Source organism: Schistocerca nitens, chromosome 1 (genome assembly GCF_023898315.1).
Source record: "Schistocerca nitens isolate TAMUIC-IGC-003100 chromosome 1, iqSchNite1.1, whole genome shotgun sequence".
NCBI classification, from domain to species: domain Eukaryota; kingdom Metazoa; phylum Arthropoda; class Insecta; order Orthoptera; family Acrididae; genus Schistocerca; species Schistocerca nitens.
The window spans coordinates 952,649,858-952,667,183 of NC_064614.1; the positions used below are offsets into that span (position 1 = coordinate 952,649,858).

At 36.0% G+C, this 17,326-nt stretch overlaps 1 protein-coding gene across 2 annotated transcripts in view; it reads right to left on the reverse strand.

Annotated features, from left to right (window-relative positions):
* The window catches only part of LOC126194661 (proteoglycan 4-like), a 75,952-nt gene that overhangs the window by 21,109 nt on the left and 37,517 nt on the right, over positions 1-17,326 (reverse strand). The window contains exons 7-8 of one of the 2 annotated variants that reach the window (XM_049932862.1): positions 14,799-15,656; positions 12,306-12,495 (exon numbers count right to left, since the gene is read on the reverse strand). In XM_049932862.1, the coding sequence (XP_049788819.1) occupies positions 12,306-12,495; positions 14,799-15,656 (1,048 nt within the window). The remainder of the gene's footprint in view (positions 1-12,305; positions 12,496-14,798; positions 15,657-17,326) is intronic. The other variant, XM_049932869.1, reaches the window with a different exon arrangement.

Sequence of the window (17,326 nt, forward strand, 5' to 3'; positions counted from 1 at the left end):
GACTGTACAACTTCAGGACAGACCACTAAAGATATGAACTGTGCCTTTCACATCTGGTCCATTTGATAGACCTTAATTCCACTGAATTTTCATGCCATTGAAAGATACTTGAGAAAAGCATTCCTTCTCCAATGAAGAGAGGGAAAACACGGTGGAGAAGACTCTTCCAAGAAGTGTGTGCACATTCGAAGCATAGGTGCATTACAGCTTACTGAGGGAGATAATGCAACTGAATTACTTCAGTGTGTTAACAGTTATTACAATTAAGGTTCTCATTTGAACAATCAAAATATAACCAGTAATGATATTATGAAAAGGATAGTTACTACTCACCATATAGCGAAGATGCTGAGTCGCAGATAGGCACAACAAAAAGACTGTCAGAAAATGAGCTTTCTGCCAACAAGACCTGCGTCAGAGATAGAAAAAGAACACACACACACACACACACACACACACACACACACACAAAAAAAAAGCACGTGTGTGCAAATGCAACACACACACTCATGGCTGCAGTTTCTGGCTGCTGTGGCATAAAGTTTACTTAGATACTATAATAATAAATCATCATCATACATTTGATATCCACTATTGGATAAACACCTCTTCTGACTTTCTTATGCATTTTAGCTAAACACATCTGTGTTGTTCCTTCATGTTTTCTAATATTGTTTATTGACCTTCCATTAGGTCAATGTCTCCATAATTTCTTACCTATTTGAATTCAGTAAGAAACTACCTTCCTCCATCCACTATCCATCTGCCAGTCTTCATGTCCAGCATACCTGGATTTCCATTTCCATTGCACTCATAGTTATGTCTTGCAGTCCTTTCAGTTAACTGTTCCATTTGTTTGTTTCCATTTCTCTCCTACTGACTCCAGGAGAACATAAAGCAAAATGCTTTTGATTAATATCATAAGAGCAGAGTTAATGCTAATTAAAAGTCAGTTTAGCTCCTGATGAACATTTACTTAGTGCACTCATAAATATAGGTGTTTTCTCGTGGAAAAACAATTTCTTAAGGTAATATTGTAGCTTAAATAAGTAAAATTAGTATCTATTGTGACGTGAATATTGAAGGTTTCGCTTTTACTTGTGTAGTTTTCGTGAAAAGATAACTGTTGTAAAGTGCAAGCCTTTGGCGTGGGTTTGTTTTCGTTATTGACCGCAGTAAGTTATGTTATTATTCAATAATTTCTGGGTAGTGTGTGTAGCTTTATTGTGAAGAGTATCGTGGGTGTGTAGTTTGCATTCGGTTCATGTTTTCTGTGTTTCTATACTTCCGTACAGTTAATTTTCCATATTGTGCAGTAAAGTCGTTAAGTGGTGTTTCTGTTTCCATTAGAGTATTTATACATAATTCAGTGATAGCACCTGATCAAATTTATCATTAGAAAATATCGACTCTCTTCAGTTTCTTGCTCGTTTCATGATTTCCGCCACTATAACCTACGTCAGCAATTAACTTTGCACTGTTTACATTTGCCTGCTGCTACATTCGCCTGACGTCCATAAGTTCTCTGCTCATCTCACCGCAAGTAAGTTACTTTCTGCTAATTATTAATTGGTGTAGAGGAATTGCTTGTAGTGCAATTTGTATTGTTTAATCTGCCGTCATGTGTGACAAATGTGTATGTTGTCATAGATTAGTGAGCACAGGAGCGAAATGTCAGGATTGTGGATTGATGTTTCACTAGGGAGATTGTAGCGGGGAAGCTGTTATAGTGTCAGATGAGGCTCGCCAATGGAGTTGTAGATTATGTAGCCGTGACAAGAAAATCGTGGAACAGGGGAAAAAGATTTGTGCCCTTCAGGCTGAACTAGAAATGGTTTACTTTGAATTAGACAGGTTGAAGGGGGAAAAGGGACAATGGGAGCTGGGAACAGGTAACAAGTCGTAGTCAGAAGGAGAAAACCTCAGAAATCCCTTTTCAGATTCCAGTGAGCAATCAGTTTGATTTGTTACCTGAAGTAGAAGAGCCTCAAACAGCAATTGTAATGCTAGGTCGGGAGTAAAGTCAAGCAGAAAGAAAAGAGTCCTGCTGTTATGTAGCAGTCACAGGAGAGGTGTAGGCCAGTTGCTACAGGATAGGCTAGGAGTCGAGTACCAGGTCACAAGCATTGTGAAACCTAGTGCTAAGCTTAGCCAGGTTACAGAAAACCTAGGGGCCTTGTGCAAATATTTTGATGGTGAGGACCATGTTCTTATAATAGGAGGAGCAGGAAACAGCCTGGCTAGAAATTTGGACTATAGTATTAGGTGTGACCTGGATGTAATAGGTGCAGCAACAGCTCACACTCGTGTAGGGTTTGTGGATGTTTTGCAGCACAATAACCAGCCCTGAGTTAATACGGCTGTCAACCGTATTAACAGAGAGCTGGGGGTGTGGGGAGGTGGGGGGAGGCAGGTGGGGGTGTTTCTGTTGGCAGAAACTAAATCTCATATCTGTGCTGTGCCTGTTGATGCAATTGGGAGGTGGGGTTACACTAGTCATGGCCTGCGCCTGAATAATAGGAGAGGGAAGGATAGATTAGTTGATCTTCTTGCAGAAAATGTAAGGGGGGCCACATGCACACAAGACAAAATGCCTGTGTTTACTGGAGTCAAAGGGACATATTTTTTAGGTTAGAGTCAGGTTACAGATAGAGAGTATTGAAAGAGATTAAAACAGAACAGTGCCACAATGTCTGTAGCAGTATCCACAGAAGTAAAATTTGTGTGTTTCATCAGAACATTAGAGGACTGAAAAATAAGATGGATGAGCTTCTTGTACGCCTAGAAAATGGGGTAAATTCTGAAGGTATAGATGTTTTGTGTCTATCTGAACACCATGTAACCACAGGGATGGAGAAGTTAAATTTAAGGGATTACAGATTAGCATTTTATCCATGTACAAAAAAATGGTTCAAATGGCTCTGAGCACTATGGGACTCAACTGCTGTGGTCATCAGTCCCCTAGAACTTAGAACTACTTAAACCTAACTAACCTAAGGACATCACACACACCCATGCCCGAGGCAGGATTCGAACCTGCGACCGTAGCAGTCGCACGGTTCCTGACTGCGCGCCTAGAACCGCGAGACCACCGCGGCCAGCTATCCATGTACAGTCAACTTGGGGAAAAAGGAGGAGTTGCTACTTATATAAAAACTGGACACAAAGTCAAAAATATTGAAACAAATAGCTTTTGTGTGGATCAGATTCTTGAAGCATGTGCTTGTGAGTTGCTACTGCAATATACTTCTACAGTAATTGTAACAATCTACAGATCCCCTCAAGGTAACTTTCAGTTATTCATGAAAAATCTTGAGGCATTATTGAGCTACCTGTCAGACAAAAAGAAGCAGTTAGTGGTGATTTTAATGTAGATTTCTTAAAGGACACAGATAGGAAAAATGAGCTAGAATCTTTGTTTGGTTGTTTCAATCTAGTATCTGTTGTAAATTTTCCTACTCGTGTGCACCAGGATAGGAGGTCACTTATCGATAACATTTTCATAGACAGTGCTCAGGCAGAAACAATTAATGTGTACCCAGTAGTTAATGGGCCATCTGATAATGATGCACAGTTAATGGAAATAACATGTATAGCACCCTACAAGATTCAGACAGGTTCATACAAGGCAGGGAGACTTATTAATGCAAACAGGATATAGAGCTTTAAGTGCAGCCTAGAAGAGGTAGAATGGGATGAAGTATACACAGAAAATGATGCTGATGCCAAATTCAATTTATTCCACCGTAAATTTGTCTCAGTATTTGAGAGTTGCTTTCCTGAAACATTATCCAAAAAAGCCATTACAAAGTCAAGTAAGCCATGGATTACTAAGGGAATTAAGATATCGTGTAAGAAGAAGAGGGAAATATACGGACAGGCCAGAATAAGTCAGGATCTGACGTTACTTGCTTACTACAAAAGATACTGTAATATTTTAAGGAAAGTCATTAAGAAGTCGAGAAACGTGTTCTGACAGAAGATAATAGTGGGGATAGTAAGATTAAAACTACATGGAATATTGTCAAACGGGAGACGGGGCAGCCTGACAGTGCACAGCATACCAGCAATAAAGCTAAATGATGATGTTGTGAGTGATAATTCACAAGTTGCAAGTATTTTTAACAATCACTTTCTGAATGTAGCAGCAAAAATATGGTTAAAGGGTTCAGTTGAAGAAGCAAAAAGTAGTTAAAAACGTCATTCCCCAGGACTTTAGGCCTTTAGAAATAGCACCAACATCCCCCACTGAAATTAAGGGAATTATAAATATACTGATAAACAAGAGCTCATGTATTGTTGATGGAGTCTCTAATAGAATTTTGAAGTGTTGTTCTAATTTAATAAGTGGAGTCCTTAGTGATATATGTAATGCTTCGCTGGCACAGGGATTTTTTCCAGACAGATTGAAATACGCAATTGTTAAACCTCTTTATAAGGAAGGATACAAGAGTATCTTAAATAATTATAGACCAATCTCATTGCTGACTTCATTTTCTAAAATATTTGAAAAAGTTCTGTATTCAAGAGTAGTCTCACATTTAAGTGAAAATAATTTACGCAACATGTCACAGTTCGGATTCCAGAAGGTTTACTTGACTAAGAATGCCATCTACACATTTACCCATCAAATAGTACAAGCCATAAATAACAAATTATCTCCAGTTGGTATTTTTTGTGACGTCTCAAAGGCATTTGACTGTGTGGATCACATCACATCTTAGAAAAACTCAGGTTTTATTGAATTAAAGACTATACATACAGCTGGTTTGAATCATACTTAATGAACAGAAAGCAAAACGTTGTGCTGAGTACCACAAATAACGTTGGGAGGGTTGAAAATTCTAGTGAATGGGGAGTTATCACAAAGGGAGTCCACAGGGTACAATTTTAGGTCCTCTGCTGTTCCTCATTCATGTGAATGACCTCCCACTTAATGTTCGGCAAGTGGAACTAGTACTTTTTGCAGATGACACAAGTGTTATACTAAAATCCCATTCCAGAAAAAGCAGCTGAAGATATTGTTAAGGATGACTTTCAAAGAATTATTAAGTGGTTCTCAGAAAATGGACTCTCCCTTAATTTTGAAAAAAACTCACTATATCCAGGTCTGTACACCGAACAGAGTCATACTGACAATTGATGTAGCACATGAAAAGGGTAGATTTCTCCAAATTTTTGTGTGTTCACATTGATGACAACTTAAACTGGAAGAAGTATATTACTGAGCTTCTTAAGTTCAGCTTCTTTCGCTCTTCGTATAATCACTAGTCTTGGTAATAAACAGATCAGCCTCCTTGCATATTTACAGTCAATAATGTTTTATGGGATAGTTTTCTGGGATAACTCACCACTTAGATATAAAGTATTGATTGCACAAAAGAGAGCAGTGAGAATAGTGGTGTTCACCCAAGGATGTCATGTAGGCACGTTTTCAAGGAGTTAGGTATTTTAACAGCACCATCAGAGTACATATATTCGCTAATGGAATTCGTTATAAATAATCCATCTCAATTTGCGAAGAACAGTGATGATCATACGTACAACACTAGAGGAAAAAATGACCTTTCCTATCAATTATTGAAGCTGTCAGTCGCTCAAAAAGGAGTACATTATTCAGCAACTAAAACCTTTGATCATTTGCCCAACAACATAAAGTGTCTGGCAGGTAGCAGATCAAGTTTTAAATCTAGCTTAAAATCATTTCTTTTGGACAACTCCTCCTACTCCATGGACGAGTTTCTGTTTCAGAAATGTACCTCAACTGTAGTTGCATGCGTAGAACTAAAAATTTCAGTAATATTAATATTAGCACTATTCATGTATGTGCGTGTTAATCTGACTTGTTCCACATCATATCGATAAAACAATCGGGAAAATGATCTACGGAACATGACATAACTAAAACTAAAAACTAAACTAAACTTACTATAAATTCATTCCTTGGTACATTACATGTCCCTGAATGTTTCAGTCCATACAGGATTTTACAAAACGATATCTGGGAGTGAGAGAATACACTTTACAGAGTAAGTGAAGTGGAATAAAAGAGACACCAAGTGAGCCTAAAAAGGATCAGCTAAGACAACAAACACAGAACTAGATTTACCCTCCACAGTGACTCTGGTTGAAAAAAAAATTTCAATTTGTTGATTTATCATCTTCCTCAGTTCTATCACAGTTTCAATCTATTGTAAGAAGAGGCCCCAATAGTGAGAAATGTCTTGAAGTTCACACTATTCATTATCAATATCATTAGAATAACTGCTGTTGCCACATGGAATTGGCTAGATGAGTGAATGAATGCACTGCATGGTAGGATGGGTGGCAAACATGTTCGTTTTTCAAAACAGTTTTCCTCCTTTCTAACATACTACACAACAGATGGAGGGAGATAAAGATGAACAAATTAGAACTTTCGATGAAGGACAAGAAAGATTATGTAGCAGTAAAAGTTGTTATGCCAAATAATTCGAGGAAGAAGCAATCAATGGACAATACCTCTTCGATATTTTACCTGTTTTCTCTCTTCAAATTTACGACTGCCTTAATTTTGATTTCTATATTACTATTCTTTCTCATTAAGTCTCAAACCACAAAGGCATTTCATTATAAGAGACAGATCAAGAGGGAACCATAGATGGTTCTAAAATGCTTGAACATTAGCAGATATTGACGAATATTAGTATCAGATTTATTTTGATGATAATGACCCATTGAGTATTAAAACTTTCAGAAACTATTTTATTTTCTGAAGTAATATTCGAAAACGATTGAGCGTGCGTGCGTGCGTGCATGCATGCATGCACATGCGTGCGCGCGCGCCCCCCCCCCCCCCACACACACACTCTCTCTCTCTCTCTCTCTCTCTCTCTCTCTCTCTCTCTCTCTCTCTCTCAGCTGAATACATGGTGTTGCCTGGATGTGTATTAATTCCAGTCTCCTAATAGTCCATCTCCTCCTTCCCTCTCGCTATCCATCTCCTCTTCCCTTCTTCTCCATGTTATAATCTGAACCCAAATACAAGGTTGTTGATTTACACCCCATAGTAATTCTTTTCAGATGGTGACTAATTTGTGTATCCAGTTTGGTTGAAATTGATCCAGGGATTTAGGAGGAGCTCCTTACCTGTGGTTTTCCCCATGTACACACAGATCACATATATTCGGTATATTTGTATACATACTTCATCTGTATCTCCAGCAAATTTCCCCTTGCTCTTCTGTTCACACACAGCTTGATGTTTATGAGTTCACGTCTCCTGAAAGGCGTGTCCTACAATGACATATTTTTGCAAACACATTCAGTGGTATATTTGAATACTGTGTACAAAATTTGTCGCAAATAGAGTTAGTAGTAAAGCAGTAATAAATTAAAGGGTCATGCCTGATCTGGCAGTTTTACTGCATGAACAGTGTAAATGTAGTAAGCGAAAAACTTTTTGGGAGGGGGGGGGGGGTGTCAGTGAGAAAAAGTCTTGTAAATGTTGTGTAAAGTTACTTGCAAGTCACTAAGTGCTCTCATTCTCAAATACTGGATGAAGCTAATCTAGCTATGCACATGTTATGAGCTAGACTTCTTTTTCATGTCCACCCGTTTTGAGAAGTAGGTGGTTCTTACCCCCACAGTGGTTTAGGAATAGATGTGGAACATACACATACTTTTTATGTATATGAAAAGCAATTTACCTTAGTTTACTCATGTTTACCCATATTTACAGAAAACTGCAGTTACAATCTTCTTATCTCATCGTCATTTACCTTAGTTTACTCATGTTTACAGAAAACTGCAGTTACAATCTTCTTATCTCACCGTCATTTACACAGTTTCTATATCATATATCGGTCAGGACACTGCAACTTGTGTATGTTCAGTCTGTAAACTACAACAATGATCCAAATAAGTTAAAAGATTCTGCTGACAATACACTCGCCCAAGCATCATATTGGTTAAGATCAAATGGGTTTGTCCTGAATAAGAACAAAACACAAAAAATGGTATTTAGTCTAAAGGACAAAAGTCCTTTTAATGATCCCTTTTATATTAAAGTTCTTGGGGGTATACCTAGATGGCAAATTGTCCTGGTATCAACACACAAAATACATTAGTGTTAAATTATCCAGAGTTATTTACTTATTAAGATGTCTTATGAAATGTGTACCAGAAGCTTATGTTAAAACATGTTATTTTGCACTGTTTCAAGTACCATGTTACATGGACTTATTCTCTGGGAAAACTCGAGCCACATTCAAAACATATTAACTTCTGCAGAATAAATCAATCTAAGTCATTACAAGTTCTCAGCATAAATCACATTGTAAACCTTTGTTCTCTGAATGTAAAATAATGTCTGTTATAAATATGGATATATACCAAGCGTTAACCCATCAAAAACTACATGAAATAAAACATGGAAACAATATTCATGGGCACAACACAAGAAATAATAGTTCCATACATATGTCATACCACAGATTATCAAAGTCAATCAATAGCAATGAGCTAGTGGGCCATAAACTATTTAATAAGCTTCCGCATAGGGTACAAGTGTAAATTTAGGAAAACATTAAATAAATGGCTTGTTGTCAACTCCTCCTACGAATTGAAAGAATTTTTTGACTGCAACATGGAACTGTAAGCTAACAACCGACACGGCCAAACAGTTCTATTTGCTAATGTAATGATTATGTTATACATATAAAAAAAATTGTCTATTGCTGTAAAGGCCTAATGACAATAAAATTGTCTTGTCTTATCTTGTAATCATGTTGTGGAACATCATTTCAACCTGAGACAGTACACCCACAGTCACTTTACAGCAAGAAGGATTGTCGGCATGAGAAGTTGCCCACTGAAATGGCATGCACCCCAGTGAGTTCATTAGAACATTAAACTGCTATCGTGACCACAAAATGTTGAAGATCTACTTTGCAAGGGGTTACCTACAGTTAGTGACACCAGTTACAACCACTACCTACAATTTATTGCTTATAGGTATCTTGAGGAAGACAGGGAAAAATAAATAAACAAATAAAATAAACAGTTTGGGTATTGGTGTAACCCACTGGGATGACTCAACATGTACTTAACCATTTCAATAAACGGAATTTGGGTACAAATCCCAACAGCACTTCAGCATGCAGAAAAGATGGGCAAGAAAACACGTGGGATAGAAACTGTGTCAGTGATGTCATGTTCTCATCGTTGTTGGATTCAGGAATTGTCCAACACCTGTTTTCCATATAAAGAGTTTACAACTGGCAGGCACCAATGTATGCCACAGGTATGCTTTTCCATGGGTTTGACAGGGACATGGCTCAATCATGTTTTGGGGCTGGTATCACGTATGAGAGTCATACAGCTCTCATTAAATTGAGGGTAAGTGAAGTATTGGGACAATCTTGCAATCTATTTTCCAGCCCTACACTTCAATGGAGAGTGTCCCTTTCAGGATGTCATGAATGAGCATGGTGCACTCATCTCTCATATGCATCCCTCCAAGAGGCAGGAATCAACTGAATGTAATGGTTTGCAGTATCTGTTGACATGAACCCAACTGAGCATATTTCTGACTGGTTGAGACTAAGTTCCTTGTCATAAATACCCTCCTAGCACACAGGATGACCACAGGAGGCTGGAAGAGGCTTAAGCAGCAATGACTTCACCATTTTGTGGAAAATGTATGGAGGAGGATCTAAGCATTTTGCAGTGTACAGGCTGAAGGAAACATAATTGAATTTTACCAAAAGTAGATTTTTATTTTGAAGATTTGTACTTTGAAAAGAGTGTTTTATTTCACTTACAGTTTTGGTTTTATTTTACTGTAATGTACTTTTTTTTAGTTTCACAAGTCTTATTCTTTGATTTCTCACAACCCCTGAATCTAACCAAGACCACACATTCATAGATTTGCTAGGGAACCAAATTATTATCATTATTATTTTATTTATTTATCAGATTATTGTATGGTTTACATTTTGAAAATTTTCCCACCTCATTATGCAAACTATATCAGTCAAAACAAGGTCTTTAATTGTTTTATAACACTATACATATTTATTTGCATATGTCTTGAGTATTTGGTGTGTATTGTTTATCGATAATCTTTCATAAACTTGTAAAATTAATTAAAAGACCAGCTGTATAACAACTTGCTTGTTCCATATTTTATAAAGAGTGTCATGCCTCTATTTTCACAACAATGTATGTTACTAAATGCTGTTAAAATGTCCTGCTATTTCTGGAATGATGATTTTATTTTAATACCAATTTTCAGTGTTAGACACATAACACTATGCATTTTGTTAAAGCATTATCAGTTGTGATATTAAAGCTTCAGCAATACACCTCAATTTTCCGAAAATAATTTATTATGGCAACATTAATTTCAAATTAAAAAAATCATAATGTTATTGTGCGATATACATTATGTTCTCATAGCCATACAAACTACACTTTAAAAGTACAGTTCAAAAAAAAAAAAAAACAAAAAACAACATGCAACTTCTTGGTAAATTTTTATTAAAATAACAAAGCAATTCTTACAGAAAATGCTCCAAATTTTACATTTTTAAAGAATGTTACAACACACACATCTGACTGCAGAAGAAAGAAGTTTCACACGAGGCAGTCAAAACACAATGGCAGTATTGCATAAAATATGAAAAATTTAAATTTTTTTATCATCTTCCTTGTAACAGTATTTATGAAATACAAATACTACTTCTATTTTCACACAGAAGTATTTAAGAACACTGCCATATATTGCTTATCAGACAAAAGCATAAATAAGAAGTATTACAAACTGAGTTATAATGTAACAAGTCAGGTCTTAGATTGACCTGGATGTGGTAAAGACAGAAGAAAGGAAGGTAAAAGATAACAGATCTTTCAGTTAATATCATTCATTCATAGTTACAAAAGCTGAAAGTTGCTGCACCTAGATGAACTGCTTACCTATCTGTCTTCATTCAAACTGAAATCATTGCAGCACTACTGATCACACAACAAAATTTGAGTTTGCAGCAGTTCATTCCACACTGCTTTTGTTTTAAACAACTGGAAAGCAGAAAGCAAACTAAAATTTTCATTTGTGCTGTGATGGTAACTACGATTTTGCCTTTGGAAAAACAGCTGAATTACCTGTGCATACAACAGCCTTTTTTTTCTTTTCTTTTTTTCCAAAAATATATTAATAGCCACTGTAATATAACTTTCTCAGTATTAAAAGAAAGTTCCAGCACAGTACTCGGAGCATTGTATTTGAAGAAATGCTATGTAAGATTGAAGTCTATCAAAATGCTCACAAATTAACTTGTCTTAAAGCTGTTGTTCAACAAATGACAGCAGATTGATACTGTTAAGCCATTTCAGGTGGCAATGCTTTATACAGAATACTCATCCTCCAGCAATGCATTTTTGTATAATGAATGTTGCTACCATGTTTCTTTGAGTACTTTTCAAAATAAATCTAGCTTCCATATGATTCTGAAATACAAATTTGGAACATATACAATTTCTCAGAGAAATACAGTAGTGGACAATGGAGCTGAAAGAACTAAATTTCCCAATTAGGTCTTTTTCTAGGTATTGAGTGTTGTCTACATTGAGAAGCTGCCCAGATAGAAGTCTGCTGCCCTGTAGTTCAAAGATCACTTCTTGGATCCTGCAACATGCCTTCACGCATCCACTCACAAACATACAAAATTAAATTTAAATATTACATAGCCTTCTTGATAAACAGAGTTCTTGCAGAAATATTCAGTGCATAGAAAAGAGTATAAAGAGTTAATTCTCTCAAAATAAAGCATAAATATATTAGAAAAGAGACAGCACTTTCAAGAGAATACAGAACAATAGTAATTAGCTGCCAGTCTTTAGTATTTCACAAAATTCAACTGCATAACATTAGGCTTTTAGTCTTCATTCTATAGTCTGAACCTCAACCACATCTATCAACTGTCTTAACAGAAATTGAACTGGGAAGAACATAAAACAAATGAATTTTTGATATGACCAAAGACACACCAGAAAGAATTATACAAATATAATGCCCAATGCATCATTGCTGTATCAAAATATAGCATGTCTGTAGTATACAAACACTATATTTTTTCTATTATGACTTTCTTTAAGTATCGATAAACAGAAACTACAAAAAGCATTCTTGGGATTATGTTAATTTTCTACACTTCTTGTGAGGTTTAGACTATTCAGTTTTGCATCCTTTGCACGTTAAAAGTGTATACATGCACAACACACACTGAAAACTTATTACTGCTGTGTGGTGGAAGTCAACTCCTGACCTTTACTTTCAGGCTTTGTAGCCAATGTTTCACTTATCCTCTGCCATATATTGTCAAAGGCATCAGCGCCCATGTAATCAAATCTGCCTTCTTCCCATGCCTGCCGGCGCACATGTTCATCATATGCGATTTGAGCTGCTGTTCGAGGTGCTCCCAGTGTCAGTTGTGCAAATGCTCCAGCAAGGCCAGCCTGTGATAAGTTAAACACAAAGTAAAAATTTTACTACTGTACATTAAATACTTTAAAAAATGAACAAAGAGTCCAAAGACTTGGATTAATTTCATTTTTAATTATATTCTTTTATTTAATGGTTAATCCATGGAGAGAGAAGTAAGTTATCACTGAATGTACACCAACTTATGATTAGAGAGACAGTAAATGAAGTGAAAAATGACCCCCTATGTAACAAAATCAAAATTTTATTTTCTGCTTGCTCATCATATAAAATGTTTGGTCAATAATTGACATCTCAGTCACAAATCAGTTACAACTCATCAATTATTATGACACACCAAGCAATGTGTCTAGGTACATGCTTAAATGTTATTTCAGATTATCTAAGAATTGTGATCTAACTTAGGTGCAGTTTTTCCATTCACCAGTATTATTAATGGCCAACATCACAGATTATTAATGATTTTGACCATTTGTATTCACAATAAAATATACTCTATTAGGCTCCAAATTCACATCGTAATACAGTCCTGACAATTTAATGAATTTATTTATAATAGGTATTTAACAAAATAAAACTACAGATTAAAATTTCTTTAATCAGCAGTGTAAGGAAGCAAAAAACAAGTAATCAGAATTTGTGTGAAAAATTTGATAAAAGGGCTGTATAGAAAATGTATACAATATGACAAATAACAATGTAATGTGTAAATTGTGATACTGCTCTCACTACTATTAATAATTTACTTTTGCAATTTTTTTTATTAGTTGTTGCGGAAGAGGTCTACAATGCTGGAAGAATATTTAGTACTTGTTGCCACCAACTGAACCTTGATTACCATCTAGCAAACGCAGAGGCTGCTCATATTTGGCACTGATATCAAAATGTGATTTAAGCAGTTACTTGTTTCATGAACTATTTACATGTATGAAATTCATTGTCTGATTCAACTCCCATTCAAGTAACACAGCATATGATACACAATCTCAGGTAACTTCTATCATATTGGAACACATAACAGCTATAATTACTAAGTGATAAGTTTGGAAGCAAATTAAGTCATTAGCCATCAACTTCCATTGGAACTTCTTTTGGTAGGAGGAGGACTGGCAGTCTTTATTAAAATACAATGTTGCCAAGAGCCTCCAGACAATATCACTACATATGCTCTACACACACAATAGGCTATGCACTGTGGGTCATGGAGGAAGGCTTTACAGATGATGATGATGATGATGATGATGATGATGGTGGTTTTAGGACTTTCAACAGCATGATTATCAGCATATTTTATGAACATTAATGTATGCAGTTTCTGAAATTAACAAAGAAATCTGTCAATACAAAAATAAATTTACTGTGATGTACTATGAAAATACATTAGCAGCATTTTTGAAAATGTGTGACAATGTTGGTGTGAAATGATGTAACATAACACCAATCTGCAGACTCCATCACTGCCAACACTGACTGACCAAATTTGATTGAGTAGTAATGGCTCCCAGATAAAACATTCACATAAAGCCATTAGGCAGGTAATGACATGGTGGTTACTCATCACTGCACAAACCTATGGGCATGATCACTGAGTTACTTAGGATGAAATACTGTGTGATGAAATTAAGATTAGCTGGATAACAGACTCATTTTTCCCCAGATACACATGACTGGCTGATCACCAACATAATAGATGGCCAGCCACTCAATTTTTAAATATCTTCCTTAATAGCTTAGGGAGCATTCCTGACTAGGATGAACTTGACTGTCAGTTAGGTAAAATGTAAACATACTAAGAAAGTGTAGCAATACTACAGCATGCTTCAGTAAGAATGGTAACAATGCATTTAACATATCAGCACTTGACAGATAGCCTTCCTCTGTGTTTAAATACAGACAAACTGAGAGAAAGCCTGTGTGCTCTTATTAAATGGTTTGCATCTTTGGAATGAATAATGATGGGTGTCTGAACACTTTTGGGAAACTGTACATGTAAGTTCCAAATTATTTCTCCATTAACAGTGAAACTATCTTCCTTAGCTCTACAACAGAAATTTTTCAGGGTCAAAAAGCTCATGAATCCATTAACATCTTGGAAATATTGTCATCTTACTTCCACAGATTATTGTGATAAGTTGGACAATTTTGCTCCTCCCATTATGTAGCCTCACTCTGTCTTGAGACAGTTGGGATCTAGAACTGGCTAAGGCATACCTTTTAATAATAATGGAGCTAAGAATGAAAAAATAATCAGTTATTTGCTTGGATGGATTTGTAAAGCCACAAAAACTGAAATAATTGAAAATGCATGCTTACTTACTTCTGTTATTTGCTGTACTCTGTCTGCTGCAGGTCCAGTATTGATATAGTCACATTCACTCTCTATACTACTGTCCACATTATGATCACTGTGGACCTCATTTATCTGGCCAGTGTTAAGAGGATTAGGGAAGTTTAAGGCTTGTGTAGTATTAGGAAATTGGGACACTTGCTTGCTGTCTTTGTTCTCTATGACCGGTACACTTAATTCACTGTTTTGATTCTCATCCAAATGCTTGTCTTCAGAAGTGCTTTCAGTCCGTGAGACATCTTCAGAACCAGTTCCAGACTGGTGAAAACAGTTATGCCGAACTTCGTCCTCAATAATACAATCTACTACCACAGGTAATAATGTTGACCTATCTTCAGAACATTCTAAATTCTGCTGCCAATAAATGTTGTCATCGTGCAATGCTTTATTGATGGCATCAGTACTTTTAACTTCATAATCTTTATCACTGTCTAAATGAACTGAACTACTAGCTGTAATTTCACTTTCTGGGGAAGAATCACCTTTCTCAGTTTCATATACTATGCTAATGGTTTTATCTTCCACAACTGAAGGTGCAAAAGCAGGCAATGATTTTATACAATTGTTATTATAGTGTTCCTGACTTTCCACATGTTTTGCATCACTGGAGTGCTCTGGATTACATTTTTTTTCATTGTGCTCTTCCCACGGATCAGTGAAATAGCTACTCACATCGGGGCTACTGTACACAGTTTCAGCAAGATTAGAGTTCTGTTTATTAGAGAAATTGGATGCAAAGTTTGTATCAGCTGTTACACGTGCAGGATGTACATCAGTACGTGCAGTAGAATGTGCAGTAAGCGGTGCCACATAAGAACTTCGATGTTTCTATCAGAGCAAATCATGCAAAACAAAGAAGAAATTAAAAAAGTTAGTCAAAATCAATGCTATAATAACTGGATGAGTAAGAAAGCAATAAAATGAGGTACTACACAGGAAACCATCACCATTCTGTTAGAATTTTAGTGAACTGTTAACAACAAATTAAGATTCAAAATGGCTCTGAGCACTATGGGACTTAACTGCTGTGGTCCTCAGTCCCCTAGAACTAAGAACTACTTAAACCTAACTAACCTAAGGACATCACACACATCCATGCCCGAGGCAGGATTCGAACCTGCGACCGTAGCGGTCACATGGTTCCAGACTAACGCCTAGAACTGCTCGGCCACTCCAGCCGGCAACAAAGTAAGATTTTTCTACATTTCACCTCTTACTAGAAAGTAATAAATTCTACCAGAATGGTGACGGAATTAAAAAAAATTGTAAAACAAAAATATACTTTTTTAAAAAGAAATAGCTACATTTTACAAAATTATGATTTAACATCAACAAATACAGTAACACAAACACACACATTTATTTTCTTTTTGTTTATTTCACACACTTTCACCTCTACATGTCTACACTAGGAAGCTGAAATGTGGTTGTTTAATTGAATCTTTATAACAAATTTTATGTGCTGAAGCATAATTCTTATATGTAGTAAGTAATAGTCACGATTTAGAACACTAACTTTAGTTAGAAAAAAATCTTCAGTATTTAGTAAGTATAAAATGACATGCACAGCTCAAACTCTACTCTCCAGAGGACATCGGTGAGGCAATTTAACTTTTGATACTTTTATGCGTATCATACACAGCTCATGAGTAAGTGGTTCAATTACTGGACTTACTGAGCTTAAATCTTTGTGATTAAGAACAAGCCCTTTGTATTAAATCAGAACATGGCTGGTTTCTTACAGCTCACTTCTATTCATGAAGAATTTTATGTAAAAGAGATAGTTTTGCTGTATTGTGTTTTGTTGGGAACCAAGAGCATACACAGCAAGAAATGATCAATTTTTCTTGGAAATGGGCGAGAGAGAATACAGAATTGCCAGTTAACATTCATTCTACCCTTTGTGAACAACTGGTTACACAATCAACAGAAATTCACACATTTTTACCTTAACTACATAAAGGAGAAAAATTGGTCACAGGTAAGAATATTTTGAAAGAATGGGAAATGCCTTTACAGATTTTCAATAGTCTCCCTAAAGTAAATTAAAAGCACAGAAGAAAAATGTCCTGCAATATGGTCTGTACATTGTGAACTGTATTATTCAGAAGAATGGAATAAAGTATAATTCTTAATAAGCAAACTGCTAGGAAAAAGATAGGCAAGATGCCAATGGTGGCAGAATTTTATTACGATTTAGATATCTTACATCTAGTAAGGTTATTACAGATTCTGAATATGATTAATTTGGGTGAAAAATCATCCAAGATGGGGTCAAGCATGCTACGGTAGCTTGCTTGGCTTAATAGATGTAGTGCCAAAAATCTTCAGTGGAAACTGTGAATGTCACATGTAAATTTCCTGATTATGTTATGATAATTCGAAATATTTCAATTACAGCTAAAAACTGGGTGACTCATATGATTAGAACAGGTTTCAGGGACCGGAATTAATGTGGTATTGGTCTTAACCTCTTACCCAACAATTACCTTGTGCAA